We start from the raw sequence: 22,565 nt of genomic DNA, 5'->3' as shown, positions 1-22,565 counted from the left end.
CATTAGGAACCTTTATTTAAAGCACCCCAAAAGACATAACCGTTAAAAAAATACAGCTGTAGTTTGCTTTGGGGAAAACAGCACACCAAACAACTACAAATCAGAATGTTCCAGTCTCCTTTGATCAGAATAATGTGTGCTTCAGTGACAGTATCAGAAATTAGTAAAGTCAGTAGGTTAAGACTAGCAGTCTCAGTTTATCTTTAACTTGAAAGTGCTGAGTTACTAAACCAGCAGCTCAATATATAGTTCCACTTTCTAGCATATTTACAATTGAAACCACTGATTTCAAAACCATTAGTGTTAAACTGTCTGCTATATTAGTTGAAATGAACCACCTTACCTTGCCTTCAGCATCAGATTGCCTGATAATCTTTCAGCCAATTAGGTTTTTTAAAAGGCTATTGTGGGGAAGAAAAGTAAGTTTAAAAGCCTCCCCCTCCCCCAAAGAGATCTCCAATAATTTGGAGTACTCAACTAGATAACCACCCTAAAGATATTTCTAACAGAAATATTGTATTATTTAAAGAGAAGTTTTCCAAAATTCTGTTGCAAAACATCACAAATCAGTCTTTGATCGAGCAGTTTTACTCTTTACAGTTAGGGCCATTGGTCAGCTTAACTAGTCCAGAGTCCAGCAGAGAAATTTCTTTTCCTGCTCTTCTCCCTTCACCAGCAAAAAAGTACTCGGTGCACCAATGTTCAGAAATTCGTTTAAGTTGTTACTGTTTTCTCCTCTATACTGAAAGGTTGCACTGAGCCAGGCTTTACCCATGACAGACCAGTGATGTGGAGGTTTTTACTATGCTGTTCTTCTGGTTTCTTTTTCTGAGTCAGCATCTTCTGTCTAGCATCATCATGTATAGAGGGATTCCATGGAGAAAAACTAATTGCATAGGGATCTTCTATTTTAGGCTGGTCAAACAAATGGGTGGTGCATAATTGGACACTGTCAACCACTTTACTTTCAAAAAGTTGAACATACTTTTCATACAATACTGTAGCCTCTGGGTTCAAAGGGGGTAGTTGTATCAATCTTGTAGAAAACTCGTCGTGCATACATCAACACTTGCCAGATGTGATTATGGTTCATCCTCCATTTTGCAAATGCTCTCTTCACATCCAGTTCACCTGAGATGGGATCAACTAGTGGGTGGAAGACAGGGATATCAAACACCAAACATGGACAATCACCATCTAGATAGTTATCAGGGATATAAACTGTAACTTAAATACTTTAAAGAAGTGGAGTCGAGCCTAAGTGGATCCCTGATGGCTTCATATTGACTTAGAAAACCTTAGATTAACATTGTTTTCTTGTGTTTTTATTTATTTTGTTAACTATTTCCTACATATGTCTATATATATATATATTTTTTTTTTAAATCTGGCACCACACCAGTGCATGTAATAATAATAACTAATGTTTATTGTGCTTTAAGGTTTGTAGTGATTTACATATGTGAACTCATTTGGTCCTCACATCTCTGGAAAGTTAGTGCTGTTATTCCATTTTTACAAGTGAATGGGTGAGCAAGGTGACACAGTGAATAGAGAGCCAGGCTTAGAGTTAGGGGAGTCCTGAGTTCAAATTGACCTTAGATGCTTCCTAGCATGGACAAGTCACTTAACTCTTATTGCCTAGCTCTTGCCTCTTTTCTGTCTTAGAGTTGATACTAAGGCAGAAGGTAAGGTTTTTTTTTTTGTTTTGCTTTTTTAAATGAGCTAACTGAGGCTGATAGAGAGGTTAAGTGACTTGCCCAGGGTCAAGCATTTAAGAAGACAGTTTTTAAACTTATCTTCTTTATTTCAAGTCTTAACATTATTCCATAGGGCAATGATGGTGAATTTTTTAGAGCCTAAGTGCCCAAACTACAATCCTTACCCCCATGCAAGCCCCCCACCTTACCCCAGACAGGGGAGGGAAGAAGTGCTCCCATTGGGCTACTGGGAAGAGGGGCAGGTGATGTGAGAAAAGTCCTCAGGAGCACACATGGAGAGGGGGAGGGGACTGCCCCCTCTGGCACACATGCCATAGGTTCTCCATCACTGCCCTAGGGCATCCATCTGCTCCAGCTCACATCCCAAGGAATAAGAAAATGTATTCTTTGAAACAGCTTCTTGGAAGTTCAGATAGTAACATTTCTTTATGCCCAGTGGCATCAAATTTTGGAGAGAGTATATTGGAGGCAGAGCCAGATTTCCTGGTTCTTTGGTGTATAATCATCCATTTTTAAAACCCACATGAGAAATGTAAATAAAAAGGATTTAAGACACCTGACTGTGTGATATCTCTGAGAGCCAGGGAATAAAGTTCCTCTTGGGGCCATATAAGCAGGTGATTTTAAGGGTTAATTAGGTAGTCATTGGGGGACAATTAACAGAACCCGAGGGACATAACTCTCTTGGCAACAGAAAGCTTTGATTAACTAAAAGTATATAAGATGTAGAAATTAGTAATAAAAAAAGGAAGAAGTTAGTAATCAAATCCAGAGTTGAAGATAGGAAAAAGGTAATGACAGCAGTTCAAATCTCTAAGGAATTAAAAACAGAACATCAGGAAGGCATTTATATCTGGCTTTATCCTTGGCCTTTTCATATAGTTCTAGACACCCATGGCATAGAACCTGCTTATTCTCTTCAGAGGAATTCCTCAAAGAAAGTTAATTGAGAATTTTGATCATTCTCATCTGGTTTCTTTCAGACATTGTTGCTAAAGTCAAAGAGATTTCCCAACCCAACTGGACTCCTCCACCTGAAATGACTCTGGTTCTCACTAAAGATAATTTTGATGAAGTAGTGAATGATGCAGACATTATTTTGGTGGAGTTCTATGCTCCTTGGTAAGATGACTATCACTTTGGTAAATTGGAACTGGTTTGCTGCTATACAATTATTAAATGCCTTCACCAACTTTAAGTTAGATATAGTGTGGTCAGGCTCTGAAAGAAAATGGTATCTCACTGATTCATTGAGCAAAGAAGACACACAATAATGAGAGGTGAAAATAAGTGAACAAAGTATAAATATCAGTACAAATTGGGAAGAAGGAGGTTATTATAAAGTTGGTCTAGTAATGACAGGCATCTTAGAATAAATGTACAGTTTGGAGTTTGAATGTAATCTTTGTTTAATATAGTAGACTCTCCACTGAAAAAATTCTTATTGACAACACAAATTAATACTATAATCTAGGTAATTTAAGAATGTTTCAAATACTTCAGAGAATACCCATTTGTATATAACCATTTGCTGCTTGACTGATGTGAATAATAAGTTTTTCTAATGACTTCAACTAGGCAACAAATATTCCTTAATGCATGTTATAGAAACTAATGAAATTGTTTCTTTTTTAAAATATTCAATAAGCTTTTCTTCAAATTCAGAATGTCTTTAATCAGTTAATGATATTTTTATCCATACATTAATTTTCTTAGATATAAAGCAACATGGTTACATTTAGCAGACTTAGATATAGGTACATCAGGCATTTTTCTGTGATGGAGAGTTTTTTTTTGTCCAGATCCATGTTTTTTGGGGGGGATAGGAAGATCCTAATGAAGAAGCTGCAAGTAGGTGGCTATAAAGACTAATGGGTAGACTCTAGTGATGGCAAACCTATGGCATGAGTACCAAAGAGCACTCTGTGGGCATTCAGGTGGAGCTGCTCCCCTCACCCTCTCCAACATGCTTGATGATATTTTTTCACATTGCCTGCCACTCCACCCATTAGCTCAATGGGAGTGCTTTCTCCCTTCCCTTTGTGGGGTAAGGTGGGGAGATGGGCAGCCATGGCACTTGGTCTGGGAGGTTGAGGCTGGCACCCCATCTCTACAAGGTTCACCATCACTGCTCTAGAGACTCAGTATCTTTTACTTTCTTGAATAGTTAGGTCTTAATGCATTGATCTGAATTACTAGGTAAAAGGAATAAGGTCTTCTCTTTGAGAAAACTGCCCAAACTTCATATGTTATGATGAAAAATGTTATCCACTGTCATAGAGAGAACTGATGGTGTCTGAATGCAGATAGAAATATGCTATTTTTCACTTTTTCTTTCATGAGTTTTTTCTTATATGTGCAATATGTCTTTTTTCGCAGTATCATAAATATAGAAATCTGTATGACATAATAATGCACATATAACCTATATCAGATTACTTGCCTTCTCAAGGAGGGCAGGGGTCAGGGAGAGAATTTGAGCTGCAAAATGTCAGAAAACAAATGTCAAAAATTGTTTCTTTATGTAATTGCGGGGAAAATACAATGAAATATTACTGGAGAAAAAAAAAGGAGTTTGTATGTTGAAGAAATATAAACAATTTCATTTTCCCATCTGTCTTAACTATGAAGTGATGAATGTTTAAATGGAGACTTCATATTGACTTTAAGTGTGGTAGTTAAGATAAATCCTAGAAAGCAGTCGGTACCATTCTTCTCTGACATTGTCTTACTTTCTTTTTTGGGAATGAAGGATATTTCTATACACTAAGTTAGCTTGACTTTAAAGTTTTGGTGAGGATACCATTCCTGATATCTAGGGTGCCTCTGAGGTCCTTTCCAACTCTGAAGTTCTGTGATTCTATTCATCCTTGTTGGAGTTGTTCGCCTGTAAAATATGCTTCTCCTTTAATAGGTGTGGACACTGCAAGAAACTTGCTCCAGAGTATGAGAAAGCTGCAAAAGAACTTAGTAAGCGTTCTCCACCTATTCCCTTGGCTAAAGTAGATGCCATTGCAGAAACCGACCTGGCCAAGAGGTTTGATGTTACTGGATACCCAACCCTCAAGATCTTCCGCAAGGGAAAAGCTTTTGATTACAGCGGCCCACGAGAAAAATACGGTATTGGCCTTTTCTCTGAGACTATACTGGGGGGGCATAGCACCATGATTTGGGAGTTGTCAGGAAGAGAAACATTAGTAGAAATCTGCTTCTAAGACACTTGAAGCAGAGATTGAGCAGGAAAGGCTGAAGCTGTCAATCTGGAAAGCAACAGTTGATCTGTTTGGACTGAGTTACCCTTCTTAGACCTGTTCTTTGGTTCTAGGTATTGTGGACTACATGATTGAACAGTCTGAACCTCCATCCAAAGAAATTCTGGGCGTGAAACAAGTCCAAGAATTCCTGAAGGATGGAAGTGATGTCATTATCATAGGCATCTTCAAAGATGCTGATGACCAAGGTTACCAACTCTATCAAGATATTGGTAAGTTACATTTCCATGAGAAAGAGCGAGAGAGAGAGCGAGAGAGAGAGAGCGAGAGAGAGAGAGCGAGAGAGAGAGAGCGAGAGAGAGAGAGCGAGAGAGAGAGAGAGAGAGAGAGAGAGAGAGAGAGAGAGAGAGAGAGAGAGAGAGAGAGAGAGATTAGAACTTCTCAGTGCTCCTTTTCTAAATTTCTACTCTTGCTCATGTCTGGTTATGAGAAAATGCTGAGCTACTTTACAAAGGTGTGACTAGAAGTTGCCCTCTCCTTCATCTGTTATTTTTATAGCAGTGATGCAGAATTCTGTTTGAATGTGCTTTGTCAGCTAAGTTGGATTGTTGGCATTGTGTGGTTATCCACTCACAACCTAGAAAAAATTAGATCTTGATCTTGACCCTGAAAAAACCAATAATTAACAATCTAAGAAGAGAAACATAGTACTTTTGTTTTCATAAGGGGCAGGAGGAGGTAAGAGGAGAAGAAACTGTCCAGACATGATTTTAGATTTAATCCAGAAGTTCCTGACTTTAAATCCAGCACTATTTTCTATCTCAAAGAGTACCTTTTAGAAGACTTTGTGCTAACAAAAGAACAGATGGGTTAATAGGGAAATGTATAGACATATAATTATATGGATAACTTGGCTTACACATGAGTTACTTGTGCTGAAACAACTAATAGGTCCTGCTTTTACCCAGAAAGCTTTTGTGTGTGTGTGTGTGTGCTTAAAGACTGGGTAGAGTTTGGCAGAAGGAAACAAAGGTAAAAAATTCGAGTAATCAAAGGCTTAAAGGCCAAGAATGGGAGAGCAGCATGAACAAGTGAGGCCAAAGAAGATCTGTGTTAAGAAGCAATAAGGGTGCAGTTTTTGAGGTAGCTCTACACCTCACACATTATATTAATTTCTTACCAATCAAGTAGCTATTTTTTTACAAAACCATATATGAGCTACTATCTATAGAATGCTTCAAGGTTTGCAAAGCCCTCTATCCTGTTTTATTTGACCTACCTGGTGGTAGGTGCTGTTATTATCCCTATTTTACAGATGAGGAAAGTGAGGCAGAGAGAGACCAAATAACTAGCCCAGAGTCACATAGCTGGGAAGTACCTGAGGCAGGGTTTTCATTGCTCCTATCCTCTGTGCTAACTTTGCTGCACATTTAATTTCTTGTAAAGCTTGTATATGGAAGAACTAAGTTAATAGAAATATTTGACACCAAGCTTACAGAATCTGGTAGAGTCCTATAAAAATGAATTTCTCTAATTCCTCTTTTGGGGTCTCTATTAGATTATGATGGGATTTCATTTCTGGGCAGTTCTCTTTGGAATAAATATATGAATGGAATAGAAGTCAAAACTGCTTTAAAAAAGGCTCCTCACCATCACAAGATAGATGACTTAAAGTCAGAATTGTAGGCTTAACAACAGATATCAAATACAGATTTTATTTCATTTTACATAATAGAATCCCAAGTTGCTTGTAAATTAAATCGTATTTTTCATTGCCTTAGTTTCTCATTTAATTTGCTTCATCTCCATTTACCATTGATTGCTGGTAACAGCTAATACTTTTTGCTTTAAGTTTTTCTTGTGTGGGCAAGATTCTCTTATTTTACAAGTTCCAGTACTTAGGATCTAAACATTTTGGCTGACTTAATAGTAGTAATAGTAAACTTCAGAGATTCTTACTGCCATTTCCCTCCTTTATTTCCCAGCGAACAACATGAGGGAAGATTACAAATTCCACCATACTTTCAACAATGAAGTTGCAAAATTCCTAAAAGTCTCTTTTGGAAAGTTGGTTGTGATGCAACCAGAAAAATTTCACTCTAAGTATGAACGAAAAATCAATGTTTTAGACATTCAGGTGAGTGATATTTCACAGGCATCTGGATGGGACTGAAAATTGATTCATTGTTATGTAAAGCTCCATTTGTTGGGCAGTTTACTTTAAAGGTCTGCTTTTTTTTCTGTTTAAAAAAAGTGAGATTTTCTTCCCTGGCATGTCATCAGTCACATTTACTAGTTTCTTCACTCTATGTTCTAGGAATAAAGGCCAAAATTCCAAAAACGTCCTGTTTGAGATCTGCTAGAGCTAGTAAAACACAAATATTGCCTATCAATTAGTTTTTATTATTTACTAGAAGACTTGGCATGAGGACATTTTTAGAATTGTGGGCATGAACACATATCAGTGGTTACCCCTGGCAGAATGACAGAATCCCAAAGGGCATTTCAGCCACTCCAATGCAGCTGGCAAGACTATAACTAAGCCAACCAAGATTAATAATTTTTTTTTCTGCCTTTGACACTCGTAGGGGAAAGTGTTGTCTTTTGCCTCCCATTCTGCTCTGATATCTCTTAGTGTTTCTTATTTAACTGCCAGGATGTTTTTTTTGTCCTGACTAACTTAAAATTCAAGTACCAGCCTGGGCTTTGATGATAATAATTCATACTTCTGGTGCTGTACTTTACAAAGCACTTCTTTCACACTCCTGTGACATAGGTAGTTCTCTGTGCACGTCAGTGTGGAAAATCTCTCCATTTGAATCACTCACAATCTTACCATCTCCTAGTAGAAAATTTCATTAGTTGTTGAGATAAAGTTTGGGAGGCATCTTGCCTGCCAGTCTTATGATGAGCCATTGCACAGTTAGAGAGGCTGATCTTCCCCCAGCAGATTCACAGGACACCGAAGGACCTGCCAGAACTTAAAATCTGCTGGGATAGCTTTTAAAAATCCAAAGTTATCTCCTTGTTATAACCAGGTATCATGGGTCTTGAAAGGAGATGCCATGGTACAAAGTCAAATATAGTTATTATATTTTGTATGCTAAGAGGCCTTTCTACTGATCATCTAACAAGTTAAGGTAAGTGTGTTGTCCTCTAATTGAACTTTTCCTCACTACTGATATATTTGTTTTTGAGTGAAATAAAAATTGTGAATTTCTAGAATGGCATTGTGATCTTGAGGATAGAGAACTGGGTGTGGTGAATGAATCCTCCTGATCCTTTTTAGCTATATATATATATATATGATCATGATTTCTTGTGGCAAACTTATGGGAGGACATGAGCAAGAGTTTAGTAGGATGGAAAGGAATGGGTAGATTATAATCTATGTTGATCTAACTATGTGACCCTGGGCAAGTCACTGGTTGCTTAGCCCTTGTCCTTCTGACTTAGAGTTGTTGCTAGGACAGAAAGTAAGGAATTTTTAAGAAGATCTGCTTTGTTGAAGGTAACTTCTGAGTAAAAGCATAGACTCATCTGAGTGTCTCCCTCATGGGCTCAGATGAGATCATGTATCAAAAAGAACAAAAAACCCTTAAGCACTGTATACATGTCAGTTCTTATTATCCCACATTTTTAATTGGGATTCAAATAGAAATTATCCTGGGATAGGTCACTCTCCTGATATTCTCTAGATTCAGTGTTCTATGGAATATTGCTGGTTTTGCTAGTTGAATAATTAGGAAATAAATGCATTATTTACTGCATCAGTAAATAATCTACCTTAATCACCAAGACCAGACTTCTTCAGGATAAGTCTTCTGTAGTTTTGGGCAACAATGACTTGGTGCTGAATTACAGTGAAAACTTCCCCTTTTTCCACAAACATGTGCATTCCTTAGTCATTTTTTCCTACACTTTAAAAGAATATTGTTGGCTAACTTCTTTAGTAGTGTCATCATCCATGTAAGCATTCGTTCCATTCTTGATCTTAATCATTGTTACAGTTGATAGATCCAAAAGTATGTACCTCTTATCAGCCTTAACAATTGCTTCATGAATTGATGTCTGCTCATTCCAAAAGAATTTCTGTAGATTTTTTTACCTGCTTCTTATGCTCTCTAAGAATGACTGCCTTATTCCTCTTTTTTTGACATGAAAATATTCATATTTCTTTAGCTTCCTTAGATAGAATGATATGTGTTCTTTAATATCTCCTCCCCCCCCCCCAAAAAAAAAATTAGTCTCTTCCTTAAAAGGTATTTAGATTGTCTTCAGGCCTTGATTGGCTCATAGAATCAGCTGTTGACATCATTTTCTTAGTGTTGAATACAGCCATAAGGAGCTCCAGGGGCTCTTGGATGCTTGTCTGGAAGATGGATCATAATGGGCAGCTTTGCTTAGTTAAATTACATCTCTTTATCTTCAGTGCCTACCATTGTTGAAGATCTTTTTCCTGCTATGGATAAGTACATCTGTTTCTGGTCACTGTTATTCCAGTATTAAACCTAAACTACCAGGGACTAGATTGAGTCAAGTCTAGCCCCCACTAAAGGTGTGCATCAGAATTGGTATTGTGTAGGTGTTAATTGCTTTGAATTTGTTCAACTTGGATTTTAGAATGCCAGGAAGTTTTAAAAATCATAACCTTGCCCTGGATTTCCTTATATATGATATGTCTTGCCTAGAGAAGACCAGGGTATCTGTTGGTATCACCTTCAGTCTCCATCCTTGTTTGGTGTATGTTAAAATTTTCACACTTAAGTCAAAATGACATTTTGGTATCATTGGGAACAAGTTCCGCAGGTTGAAGGAGCTTTAAAAAAAATTTTTTTTGGTGGTACCAAAAAACTTGATGTCATCAATATGCAGTTTTTAGAAAGACATTTTGGTAAATTTCCTTTCATTCAGAAGCCATACTTACTCCACTTAACAGAGAGATAATGGATTTAAGGGTATGAAGATAATGGATTTAAGGATATGAAGATTTATATTGGACTTAAATGGTATCTCTGGGGGAAAAATGCCATTTTATTTTATTTTTTAATTTACTTGAATTAAAAAAAAATTTTTCCCATGGTTACATGATTCATGTCTCCCTCTCTTCTTCTCTCCCCACTCCCAGAGTTGACAAGCAGTTAACAAGGGTTATACATGTATTATCACTCAAAACCTATGTCCATATTATTCATTTTTATAATAATCTTTTAAAACCAAAACCCCAAGTCATATATACTCATAAATAAGTGATAAATGTATGTTTTCTTTTGGATTTCTACTCCCACAGTTCTTTCTCTAGATGTGGATAGTGTTCTTTCTAATAAGTCCCTCAGAACTGTTCCTGGATCATTGCTTTGCTTTTAGTAATTGAGTCTGTTACATTTGATGATTCTACAATGTTTCAGTTACTGTGTACAATGTTCTCCTGATTTCACTCTGTATTAGTTCATGGAGGTCTTTTCAGTACTTATAGAAATCAAGCAGTTCATCTTTCCTCATAACACAATAGTATTCCATCACCATCATATACCACAGCTGTTCAGCCATTCCCCAATCAAGGGACGTCCCTTCATTTTCCAATTTTAAAATGCCATCTTAAAAATTACTTATTCTTTAACATTGTGTGGGCATGTTTTAAATAGGTAACACTTTTTCATGTGTGGGCATCAAATCCTGTATCATTCTTCATTACATTTGATTTTTTTTAAGTATTTGTATTACATGATAAAACATAAGGAAGGAGCTGAGCCAAAGACTTTGCCTTATCAAAGGTAGCATGTGTTATATTACTTTCTGGGCATCTCGTTTAATAATTACACAGTCAGAAAGCTGGACTTTTTGGTACATCCTAGGGTGTTCAGGAACCAACTTGAAAATGCTTAGGACCTCTGATTATCAAATTTTCAGTGTGAGCAATTTATACCTCAGAAATCTACATCTGCTACAAATCCCAGTTTGATTTTCTAAGTTATCTAGGCTTAAGAAAGTGCTACTATAGATTAAGCTTCCCCCCCACCACCACCAGAGAACCTGTTTTTTCCATATTTACTAACACTTTGTAGTGCTCTATAAATATGTTAAAATTATAAGTTACAATAGAAGGCTCAGGGAATGAAGTCATCACCAGACAGGAAGCCTGATGACTGGAGACTAATAATAACAATAAATACTTGTATTTGTATAGCACTTTAAGGTTTACAAAGTGCTTTATCTCCATTATCTCATTTGAGCCCCACAAAATTCTTGGCCTTGCCTGATTTTTTTGTTTGTCTATAGAATTTTTTTGCATGATATAAGTTGTGAATGCTTTGTATAAAGTGCACAAACACATAATTGGCCTAAAAATAAGTGTTTGTGATTTTTCTCATTCTTTGGTAGCAGAGATGCAATGCCTTCTCTTCAGAAAAGTGGACTCGATAGCTGTGTGACCCTGGTCAAGTCACTCAACCCTCATTGTCTAACCCTTACTGCTCTTCTGTCTTAGAACCAGTATTGATTCTAAGATGGAAGGTAAGGTTTGTTTGTTAATTTTTAAAGGTGGAATTGGGCTGTATGTTTGTTAATAATTCACACACCATTGTGAAGCATTTAAGCCAATACTTCTGATCTTATCTAGCCACTTTACAGTTTTGCAAAGAAGCTAGCAAAGCTTTCAGCCATCTCCCTTGACAGTAACTTTTTCGTTGATACGTTAACAATGTGTAAACTTTTTGTCTCTTATTTGACTCAACTGCGTAGATGACCAGAAACTACTTCAGGGATTCATTCTTTCTTGTCCCTGATTTCTTTACTTTTCAAGCTTCTCTAGTAAGGTAGTTTTTAATTGTTGTTTTTTATTTGATGTTGAATAGTTGATTTTGTTCTTTGGGCTGCTTTAACTTTTTTAATTGACCTGACTTTTGTTTTCAGTTTTGCTGATTAAAGGAATCAAGGATTTCTTGTTATGCTTTTGTTTTCCAGATTCTTTTCTGTAGGTTTATTTTTCATTTCCTTTTATTGGACAATATGGTGATCATTTTCTTTCATATGAATTAACTAGATGTTGATGTGATCAGTTGTACTTGATATAGTAATATTGCTGATCTCATCCAGCATTCCTCTCCTCAGAACCTCTGTAGCTTTAAATTATTTCGTCATGGTCGTATCTGTCAGAGTGGTATTTTGTCATGGTGGAGGTTGATACCTTTTCTTAGGAGTATTTGTTGCTAATTCCATATTTCTTCCTCTCGTTCTTATTGTGACAGTAACTTCCCCATATGCTCTGTGTGCAGGGCTGAAATATTTTGTACTTTCTGTTAGATATTGTGGGAGAATGTATCTATTCATGGTGCTTATAGGTGTTTTGATATAGTCTCTTGGTATAATTGGTCTGCTATTTGAATACATGCCATTAAACTAATCCCAGTGTAAATGTGCCCAACTGCTTTTCAAAATAATTTTACATTTCTGTGCTCTTTTTGTCAACTGTTTTTCTTCTTAAGTGTAGAATTCCTAGAATTTCTATTAAGTGAAGATATTAAATGAACTCAGGGTCTTCTTCATCTTTTTTCCAGTTGGGAGTTTAAGTAGTTCCTCTATTTTACTTCTTTATTTTGGATGTAAATGAATTGATGATGATGCTAATAAAAATAAATGCCTGATCTTATTACTAATAAAAATAATGACTTGATTCTACCCATCTAAAGAGTTTGCCCATTCCCATAGAGTGAAGTCAGAATTTTAGAGCTGAAAGAGACTTTGGTTAGCCATCATGTTTTAAAAGATCACTTTCCACTGTGTGATCCCTTTCTTGGCTTTCCCTCTTTCAGTAAGGGCAGGTAGGATCCAAATATTGATTCTTAATTTAACCTGGTAATAATGTTATTTATTGTAAGCATGGCCACTGTGTTTGCCAACTTGGGTGGTTTTCCTAGCAATAAAGTCCTTTAGAGTAAACAACTTTCTATCACATCCCCCTTCTTTTTGTCCTTTGATGGCTAAGAACTCTGCTAGTGATGAAGTATGAGTGTTATTTCAGACTCGGCTCTGCCTTTCTATGGTATTGTACTTCATTTCAGTCATTTATGTTTGAAGCAGGAATCCACTGATGGAGCTGCCATCAAGGATCATTTGGTGAAGCATGCTGTGCCATTAGTTGGTCATCGAACAATTTCCAATGATGCCAAGAGATATGCTAAACGGCCTCTTGTGGTTGTCTATTATACCGTGGACTTCAGTTTTGACTATAGAGTTGGTAAGTGAAGATAACTTGTCCAGTAGATCACCCACTTCACCACTTAAATCTTTCTTTAGAGGTCCTCGAAGGTTAATAGCCTTTGGGGAATGACTGAAGCTGAGACTGTACCTTTTGCACCAGATAAATGTTTTCTGTGGTGACATTTCCACACCTTCAGAATCACTCTTCATTATACCATCTCTAGTATACATAACACTTTGCTTATTCTACCCAGGAGTCTAAGAAGAGTGGTGAGGCCTAGGTAGTTGGAGTAAAGCGACTTGCTCAGGGCCACACAGGTAAGGAAGTATTTCTGAGGCCAGATTTGAACCCAGGTCCTCCCAATTCCAGGTCTGACTTTCTATCTACTGGGCTACCTAGCTTCCCCTCCAATATGTTTTAATACATATATTGCCCTCACTAGATTTACTTGGCAAATTAATTTACTTATCTCCTTTTAAAAGTTTAGGTTTTTTAGTTATGAATTTAAAGTTTTGAATTAATGATTTTATTGAATAATGAAATTTTTATGGAATTAAAAATTCATCACCTACTGGTCAAAATATTCTAATATACAGAGAATCAGGATTATATATGAAACTGGGAGGCAGCTAGGTGGCTCACTGGATTGAGAACTAGATCCAGGGAAGGGAGGTTCCGGGTTCATATCTGGCCTCAGACACTTTCTGTGACCCTGGACAAGTCACTTAACCCCCATTGCCTAGCCCTTACTGTTCAAACTAAAAGAAAAGAAACTGTGAGCTTTTCTATGCATAATTTTTTTGAAGTATGTATTACATTTAACAAACTAGAAACAAATTACTTTTTATGTCTTCTTCTGATTTTTCTTCTCTGTCTTTTTAATGCTTTATTTATTTATTTATTTGGTCTTTCACTTTTAAAAGTATAATTCTTATGTGAGCAAGGTTAATTGGGTCTTATCTAAAGAATTGATTGACTGTTCAGACTGACTCCATTGTGAAGAACTGTCTTTATTATAAGAGAATATACTAACAGAGTGACTGTAGACAGCTAGCTAGTAGGGTAAGTAAGAGTGAGCATGGTAGGTAAAGGTGGTAGGCAAAGTGGACAGGGGCTCTCAGGAATGCTTTTTATCTTGATTAATTACTAAGAAAGGGGTCCATGTTTCCAGGGAACTGAGGTCCCTTTATCCATTGCCCACTTTGATCTGCAGGCTTTACCTGTGATTCACTCTGTTTGCTCACAGGAGGGGAGAGCAAACCGAAGTATAAATAGGATGTTAATGATATGTTAATTAAGTGCCCAAACTGCAACCCCATTCCATGTGAGCCACCCTCTTAACCCCAGACTGGGGAGGGAGGAAGTGCTTCCATTGGGCTGCTGGGCAGAGGGGCAAGTATGAGAGAAATGTTCTCAGGTCATGTGGAAAGAGGAAGGAGAGCCAGCCCTCTCCAGCATGTGTGCCATAGGTTCACCATCACTGCCCTGGAGCAACCTTTAGTCTAATTTTGCTTTTTTTTCTGCACAGACTCTAAGGAAGGTAGTAAGTATGGAAATTGAACGTTGTTTGAACCAGGTCCTGTAGAACTGGGGTACTGAACCACCTGTGTTTGCTCTTCAGAGACCCCAACCAAGGACCCAGGTTATGTCTAACGATTGATGTGAGGAGTTTTCTCATAATTGTGAATCTAATTCATGTGTCTTTATCTGAAAGGTGGCCCCATACTAATCAACTCATTGTTGTTTCCATGTTCTTTTGATTGTTTATAGCTACTTGGCAGGGTTTGTGGGACATTGCAGTCCACATCAGTTCTTAAACTTTTCTGTCTATACATTGAAAACTCAAAACTTATGCCTGATTGGCATATGTTCCGAGTAGATCCATGAACATCTTATGAAGCTAGAAACATTTGATGCAGGTGCTGTCCCTAATTGTCATTTATTCTGATTGGTTTCAGCTACTCAGTATTGGAGGAACAAGGTCCTGGAAGTTGCTAAGGACTTCCCTGAATACACCTTTGCCATTGCTGATGAGGATGACTACTCTTCTGAAGTAAAGGACTTGGGACTTAGTGACAGTGGTGAAGATATCAATGTAGCTATCCTGGCTGAGGGTGGCAAGAAGTATGCCATGGAACCAGAGGAATTTGATTCTGACATGCTCAGGGATTTTGTGTTGTCATTCAAAAAAGGTAAATTATTGGGAATGACAAGATTATATGTTGAGAGGACCTTCATAGGTGAAATCCTGGAGTCTAATGAAGACTTTAAAGACAAAGCCATTCTTTTTTTAACTCTTACTTTATATCTTAGTGTTAATTCTATCACAAAAGAGTGGCAAGGGCAAGGCAATGGGGCATGAGTGCCAAGGTCACACAGCTAGGGAGTTTCTGGGGCCAGATTGGAACCCAAGGCCTCCCAACTCCAGGCCCGACTTTTAATCCACCACACTACCTAGCTACTCCTGACTGGTAATTCTTTATTCTGGATGAAATAAAATCTCAGAGTTCTTTGGTGCTGATTATTTTATGTATACTTCTAGTCCTACTTTCTCCTTTTTTGAGAAAGCCCTAACATAAATGGAAACTTCATACCACCTATCCCATGTTCCCCCCTCCTCCCCCTTCCTTTTCCTATGGTCAGAGAGCTGAGGCTGTACCTCCACTTTCTTGCAAAGCAGAGAGGGTGGAGCATACCCTTAGGTTCTGACTATAGAGAACAAAACTAAGGCAGAAGAAAGCAGTAGCAATTAGAATAAAGTCGTCTTATGGGACCTACAACAAGTGCCTGGTACATAATACAGTAGGGCTTAATAAATGTTTATTGAATTATGTGGTGGGTTCCTAAGCTTTCCCTTAAGGAATACCATAATCAAGAACTGATTATAGTTTCCATTATATTCTTCCCTTTGGTAATGTATAATGCATTAGTTTCTTCTTAATTTTGCTTGAAAATGTAAGATTCATTATCTATGTTACAGTTATAATTACTCATCCATAGGCAATCTTAGGTGTCCAATAAATAGTACAGAAGAAAATAAGCAAAAAAGGACTCTGAGCACATAAAATAGATGTCATAAAGGCTAAACACTAAGAACAAAACAAAAAACACCTATGTGCTTTTTAAAAGTGATTTTTATTTTTTTGTTCCTCTGAACTTGACACACAACAAATATGACTATACAGAGAATAGATTTAAAAAGTATTATATGTGAAACCACAAAGCTTTGTTTTATACAACTTGTTTTTTGTGTATTTTATGTATTTGGAAAGCCCTCTGGCCTCACTCAGTTTTTATATACTTATTTAAGCTTGTTGGAATGGTGTGTGATTTGCTGTTGTCTGTAAGGACAAGATTGGGTAGGGGAAGACAGGCTCTTTTCTCCAGTTGGCTGACCATTATCAATGACAAAATAAGCAAAAGTAGCCATAATCCTCTAAGAAGATTGAGTCTGAGAAGATTTTTTAAAGACTTTTAAAAACACAACTTTGTTATTTATATACTTGCCTTGAAAACTCACTTATGTGGTTCTCTTCCCACCCCCAGTCCCTAATAGAACTAGATAAATGAAGCATTGATGTGCTTTTTCCCCTTTGCTATCAGGGCAAAAAGCACACTCCTGCCAAATAGTCTTATCTCCAAATAGCTGTGTTGGAGCAGCCACTTTCCTTGTTATCCTCAATGCTTTCATGTTAGCTGTGCCCCTTTCTTCCTAATAACAGTTTCCAGTCTCATCCATATGTGTGCTTGCTGTCTTCTAATTAGAATGTTAGAATGTGTCTTATAATTTACCTTTAAGAGTTAATGAGGGGGCAACCAGGTGCTTCAGTGGATTGAGCCAGGCCCAGAGATGGGAGATCCTGGATTTAAATGTGGCCAAAGATACTTCTTAGCTGGGTGACCCTGGGCAAGTCGCCTCACCTCAGTTTCCTTGCCTTTACCTCTCTTCTGCCTTTGAAACAGTATATAGATTTGATTTAAGGCAGATGGTAAGGGTTTGGGGGGGGGGGTTAGTAAGAAGGGGGTTAATAAGATATCTAAGGGATATTTGCATTTTAAAGGAGAGGCAAATGGTAAAGGCATGGTCTCTTAACTTATGGAATGGATTAAGAATAGGATCCCAACAATCCTGGTGTGGGAGTTTAAGGCAGAGCCATTGGACCTCAGAATTGGTCGTTTCACATGGTATTGGCTAAACTAGAAATAAGCCTAGTCAGGCTTGCTAGCATGAGAAGATCCTTCATTTAGGGCCATTACAATGGGACCTGTGGAATGCTGACTACCCGTTTCCTTTTCTCTGTAGGAAAACTAAAGGCAATCGTCAAATCCCAGCCTGTGCCCAAAAACAACAAAGGGCCTATAACAATTGTAGTGGGGAAGACGTTTGACTCCATAGTGATGGATCCCAAATCGGATGTCCTCATTGAGTTCTATGCCCCATGGTGTGGTCACTGTAAGCAGCTAGAACCCGTGTACACTGAATTGGGGAAGAAGTACAAGCATCAGAAAAACCTGGTCATAGCAAAGATGGATGCCACAGCCAATGATGTGACCAACGACCACTACAAGGTGGATGGGTTTCCGACCATCTACTTTGCCCCTAGCACTGACAAAAACAACCCTATTAAATTTGAAAACGAGCAGAGAGATCTGGAGCACTTGAGTGCATTTGTAGAAGAACACAGCACAAAACTGAGCAGGACCAAAGAAGAGCTTTAAAGGCCAAGAGGAGGAAGGTGGGGCCATCGACACACTGTAGTTTTCCAATGAAAGGTTGCTGAATGGGGAACGAAATGAGCCTTGTGGGCAGAGGGGGTTTGGGTGTTAAAGCAATTGCAGTATCTGATTTTTTTTTTCTTTTTGTATTTCACATTGTTACAGACATGGAACTGACATGAATGCCCTATAATAGTGTGGTTCAGATATTTAAGGAAATACATCTATTTTTGTCATTATTTGGGCTTGATTACTTTCATTTTTTAATCTTTACTCTTTTAATACTCCCCTAACCCTCAAACAGATAAGTTTCTATGTGTGAATGTTGTTTGTTTGTTTTTTTAATTTAAATTTAAAAAAAAAAAGAAAAAAAACCTTTGCCAAATCACTTTGATATTTTGACTTTTTATTTTTAACCATTGGCTGAAGTTTTGTAGTTTACAGTGAACTTAATTATTGTTGTATTCTTAAATTTTGTTGCTTTATTTCACAGAAGCCTAAAGCATAAAAACTTGATTGTTAAGAGCAAAGGCTGCAGGTGTGAGCCATCATGATCCCTGACTTCCTGGTCACCCAGAGATGACAGGGTACTTGCCAATTCCTTTTCTGCTGGCATGTTTTAAGGATAGCTGTACAGTGAGAATCATGAGTGGATGTGACTTGTCTGGTGCCTGGCTGTTCAAACTTGTTGGCTGTGTTTGGAGGAAAAGTCATTGCAGCATCTTCAATCCCAGAGATACTTTTGTGAGATTGCAAAATCTTATAGCTAAGGGGTACAGTGGATAGAGTGCCAGGCCTGGAGTCAGGAAATTCTGGGTTCAAAGATGGCCTCGGGCACTCTCTTAGCTGTGTGACCCTAGACAAATCACTTAGCCCCCATTGCCCAGCCCTTGCCCTTCTGTTTTAGAATTGGTAGTAAGAAAGAAAGGTATTTTAAAAAAAAGAAAAGATCAAAAGAGAGGCATCATGGGGACTATCTAGTCCAGTGCCTTCATTTTATGGCTGAGGAAACCAGTGCCCATGACTAACGCTTAATGACCTGTCCAAAGTCACAGCAGGTAGTACATAGCAGAGCCATGATTTAAAACCTGGGTCTAAATCCTGGATTTCTACCACTATACCACAGCACGTTTCTCCTCTCCTAGGTGCTTCCCCTCTACCCTGTCAGGAAAACAAGGGATAGTTTACAACATACATCATCTGTCAACAACAAGATGCATTCCAAAAACTGTGCAAGATTGGAAACTACATATATAATCTGTAGTGATAGAGATATATTCTAGTATGCATCACATACAGCAAGAGCTGGGGCTTTGCTATGAGAACATCAGGTGTGCTGGAAAACATGCTCAGCACCTGAGAAATTTGGCAGTTATTGGGGCAGGGAGGGGTGTGGAGAACTCCTTGATGAAGAGGAAAAACAGTAAATTAGGAGACATGGGGCCTGTCATTAGCCTGGGGTAAGACAGCCTAAATAAGGGAGAATCACCAACCACCTAAGGGCCTACGCTGTGTAAGGAAAGGCACAATCAAGGGATCTTGGAACAGACTTTGCGACCTTGGTCATGATTGATCCATTTACCTTCAAAGCCAGCAAAACTCCTGAAGGACAGGAACGTTCTCATTTTGTATTCCCAGGATCTCACAAGGAGCCTGGCATCAAAAGTGTTCTGCTGATTGCCACAAATCCTGCTTTGGAAACATTTCATCTGCTAATCCAAATGCATTAATTACATGATTTATGATTTTATTTTCTCTTTTCAAGAATATGGATGTCCTTATGACACCCATCCAGAGCAATCATCATTATTTCAACAAACATTATTAAAGGGGGTGGAGTGTCATGCTGACTATCATTCACTGGGCTTTAGTGCTCCCCAGCCTTCACTGAACTTATCAGGGGAGGGGGAGCCCATATCCTTCAGGCAGGAGCCACTGTGGTAGAAGTGACTGCCACCACTCTGTGGTCCCAGAAAGGAAAGCAAGCAAGCAACAGTGATGGTGAGTCTGAAATGAGCAGTCAATTGACAGCCTTGATTACAATTTTTTTTAAACCCTTACCTTCCATCTTGGAATCAATACTGTGTATTGGTTCCAAGGCAGAAGAGTGGCAAGGGCTAGGCAATGGGGTCAAGTGACTTGCCCAGGGTCACAACTAGGAAGTGTCTGAGGCCAGATTTGAACCCAGGACCTGTTTCTAGGTCTCACTCAATCCACTGAGCTATCCAGCTTCCCCCCTTGATTGCTATTTGTAAAAGTGGGTTTGGGCAGAAAGGAGCTCTCAGCAGAATTTTTTATAAGCCTTAACTCCTTCAGTGATCCAAAAGATTCATGGTTTCATTCCTATGAATGCTGCCTCCATGGATGGAGATCCACTCTCAGCAAATGTTCTTCATGAACTGCAGTGGCCCACCCTCAGGTGGCTTATTAATGGACTAAACCTGTGGTTTCTCAAGGATGGGAATGTTGTCCGGATCTCTTCCTCACTATGATAGCCAGCCATGAGACATATCTTCCCCCATTCCATCTCCTTTGGCTCTTCAAGCTCCCTGCCTGCCTTCCTCATTTTGAGACCCTTAAGGAGAGTTTTAACTTAAATTTAACTTCAATACTGCCAGCAGAATTCATGCAGATACCACTGGAAAAAATATTACTGATCGGCATGCAGTCAAAAAAAATTGGAAACCACTGATACAGAGAACTCCCCATGAGGAAACCCTCAACCAGTGTAGTTCTATGACTTTTCTCAGGTACTGAGGTTAAGTGACTTGCTTGCTCAGAGTCACAAAGTTAGTTTGGGCAGAATTTGAAACCAGATCTTCCTGACTCCAAGGCCAGGACTCTTATCCACTAGACCATCCGTTCTGCTTTTCACTATAGAAACGGTATGTTCAGTTTCATTTCCTAGACTAGTGAAAAGGCACAGAGGATAAACTGCCTGCTCTGTGGGTAATAAGCATTTCTAGTGGTCCAAAGATAATAAATTCCTGAAGAGGTATCATGCAGAAGAAAAATGAGCTTTGTTCTAGGCCCCAGTGGCAAGGGGAAAGAACAGTAAAGAAATGCTAAGAATAATGTCGTAGCAGCATCCTATAAGAGATGACTTTCTAAAAGAAGTCACCCAACAGGGAAATGGGAAACATTGAGGATCCTGCGGGCTTGGGTCAACGTTCACTTGTCAGAAATAGGAGATTCCTGATTAGGTCTGGGGAGAACCAATAAATTCTTAGATCAGTCACATTTAGATGTGGAAGGGCCCTCAGTCATCTAGTCCAACTGCATCATTTCAAAGCTTAGGAAATGGGATCAGAGGTTAAGCAATTTGTTCTAAGATCACACAGGGAGAGACTCAAAGTTGAGATTAAAAAAAAAGATCTCCAAAAAATCAAGATTCAAACCCAGGTTTTCTAAATCCAGGTGTAGCACTTTTTGGTTCTTCCTAACTCTAATTCCTTGAAAGGGATCATTGGGGTTCCCACATCACATTTTGAGAACTATTGGACCAGTCTCTTCCATTGTGATCCCAAGTCTGAATTTCTTCATCTGTAAAATAGGGTTGGAGCCTACAAAAGTCAAGTTCTTATTTCTAAATCTTAAGGTCCTGATTCTTTTGGCCATTACTTCATCACAGAGGCCTGCTGAGGTGTGGAATGGTGTGGGGCCATAAGGGTCAAAGGAACATAACAAGATGAAACCGTGGATCCTGGAAGCCAAGTCTCCATGAGCAAATGAAATGGAGGATAGAAAGAAATCTCTTATCAATGATAGCTGGCAATTATATAGCAAAGACTGTGTGCCAGGCATTGTGCTAAGCACTTTAGCAAGATCTCATTTGATTCTTACAATAGTGCTGGGACGTGGGTGCTGTTATCTCCATTTTACAGGTCAGGAAACTGAGGTAAACAGGTTGAGTGTGCCCACCCTAGCTAGTGCCCAAGGCCAGATCTAAACTCAGGTCTTTCTTCCAGGCTCAGTGCTCTGTGCACCATGGTACCACCTAACTGCCTAGTGAACCACTGAGCAAGAATGTGGTTGGGAGAGTTGGGGGATGGGAAGCAGGAATTGCTTTTATCCTCCACTGCGTTTGCTTAGAAAGACTCAGCATTTGCAACTTCAAACTCTTCCCTGGGCCTTCTGGGCCTTCACAATTCCTATAAAAGGCACAGTCGTTATTTTTCACTATGTCCTCTTCATCCCAGTAAATAGCAAACGGTTGTCATGAACCCCTATTGAGCACAAGAAACTGGCAGATTTCAAACATTTCAGGTTGGCCCCACCATTTTTTGAGTTCTTAGACCACCATCGTTGTATTTTCTGGGGTGCCCAGACCACATCTGTAGGGGCGGCATCTCCCAGGGCTTGAGGAGGTACCAGATGCCCATTGGGTCTCCGGGGTTCTACCCCCCTACAGCACCCTCCGCTGGGCCCTCTTTCTCAGGCATGAGCTAGTTTTCCAGACCTACTAGATGGTGACCAGGCACAGAAAACCTCGGATCCATCCCAGCCTTTATCACTGAAGCTAGCCTACGGTTCTCCCCCTAAGCTGGGTCAGTACTGGACTTTGAGGAGAGGCGGAGAAGCAGCTCCCTCTGCAGCACAGTGTGGCTGTCTTGTTTGAAGAGCATCTTAAAATAAGATTTGCCTTGTCAGGAGGCACTCCTGGCTTCATGTGTGTGAACACCCGAGCCGTTTATGGAGCCAGCCTGCACCCCCTTC

At 38.8% G+C, this 22,565-nt stretch overlaps 1 protein-coding gene and 1 pseudogene across 2 annotated transcripts in view; one reads left to right on the top strand and one right to left on the bottom strand.

Moving 5' to 3' along the window:
• PDIA4 (protein disulfide isomerase family A member 4) overlaps nt 1-18,237 on the top strand; it is a 41,588-nt gene extending 23,351 nt beyond the window's left edge. Inside the window, exons 5-11 of one of the 2 annotated variants that reach the window (XM_007504528.2) lie at nt 2,705-2,843; nt 4,636-4,841; nt 5,047-5,205; nt 6,919-7,070; nt 13,013-13,169; nt 15,092-15,325; nt 17,437-18,237. In XM_007504528.2, coding sequence (XP_007504590.1) covers nt 2,705-2,843; nt 4,636-4,841; nt 5,047-5,205; nt 6,919-7,070; nt 13,013-13,169; nt 15,092-15,325; nt 17,437-17,852 — 1,463 coding nt within the window. In that variant the 3' untranslated portion in view covers nt 17,853-18,237. Of the gene's footprint in view, nt 1-2,704; nt 2,844-4,635; nt 4,842-5,046; nt 5,206-6,918; nt 7,071-13,009; nt 13,170-15,091; nt 15,326-17,436 lie in introns of both variants that reach the window. The other variant, XM_007504527.2, reaches the window with a different exon arrangement.
• On the bottom strand, nt 449-1,228 carry LOC103100312 (AKT-interacting protein-like; annotated as a pseudogene).
• Nucleotides 18,238-22,565: the final 4,328 nt, after the last annotated feature.

This window comes from Monodelphis domestica, chromosome 5, assembly GCF_027887165.1.
Source record: "Monodelphis domestica isolate mMonDom1 chromosome 5, mMonDom1.pri, whole genome shotgun sequence".
In the NCBI taxonomy this organism is placed as follows: Eukaryota; Metazoa; Chordata; class Mammalia; order Didelphimorphia; family Didelphidae; genus Monodelphis; species Monodelphis domestica.
This window is presented reverse-complemented; position numbering and strand designations above follow the sequence as displayed.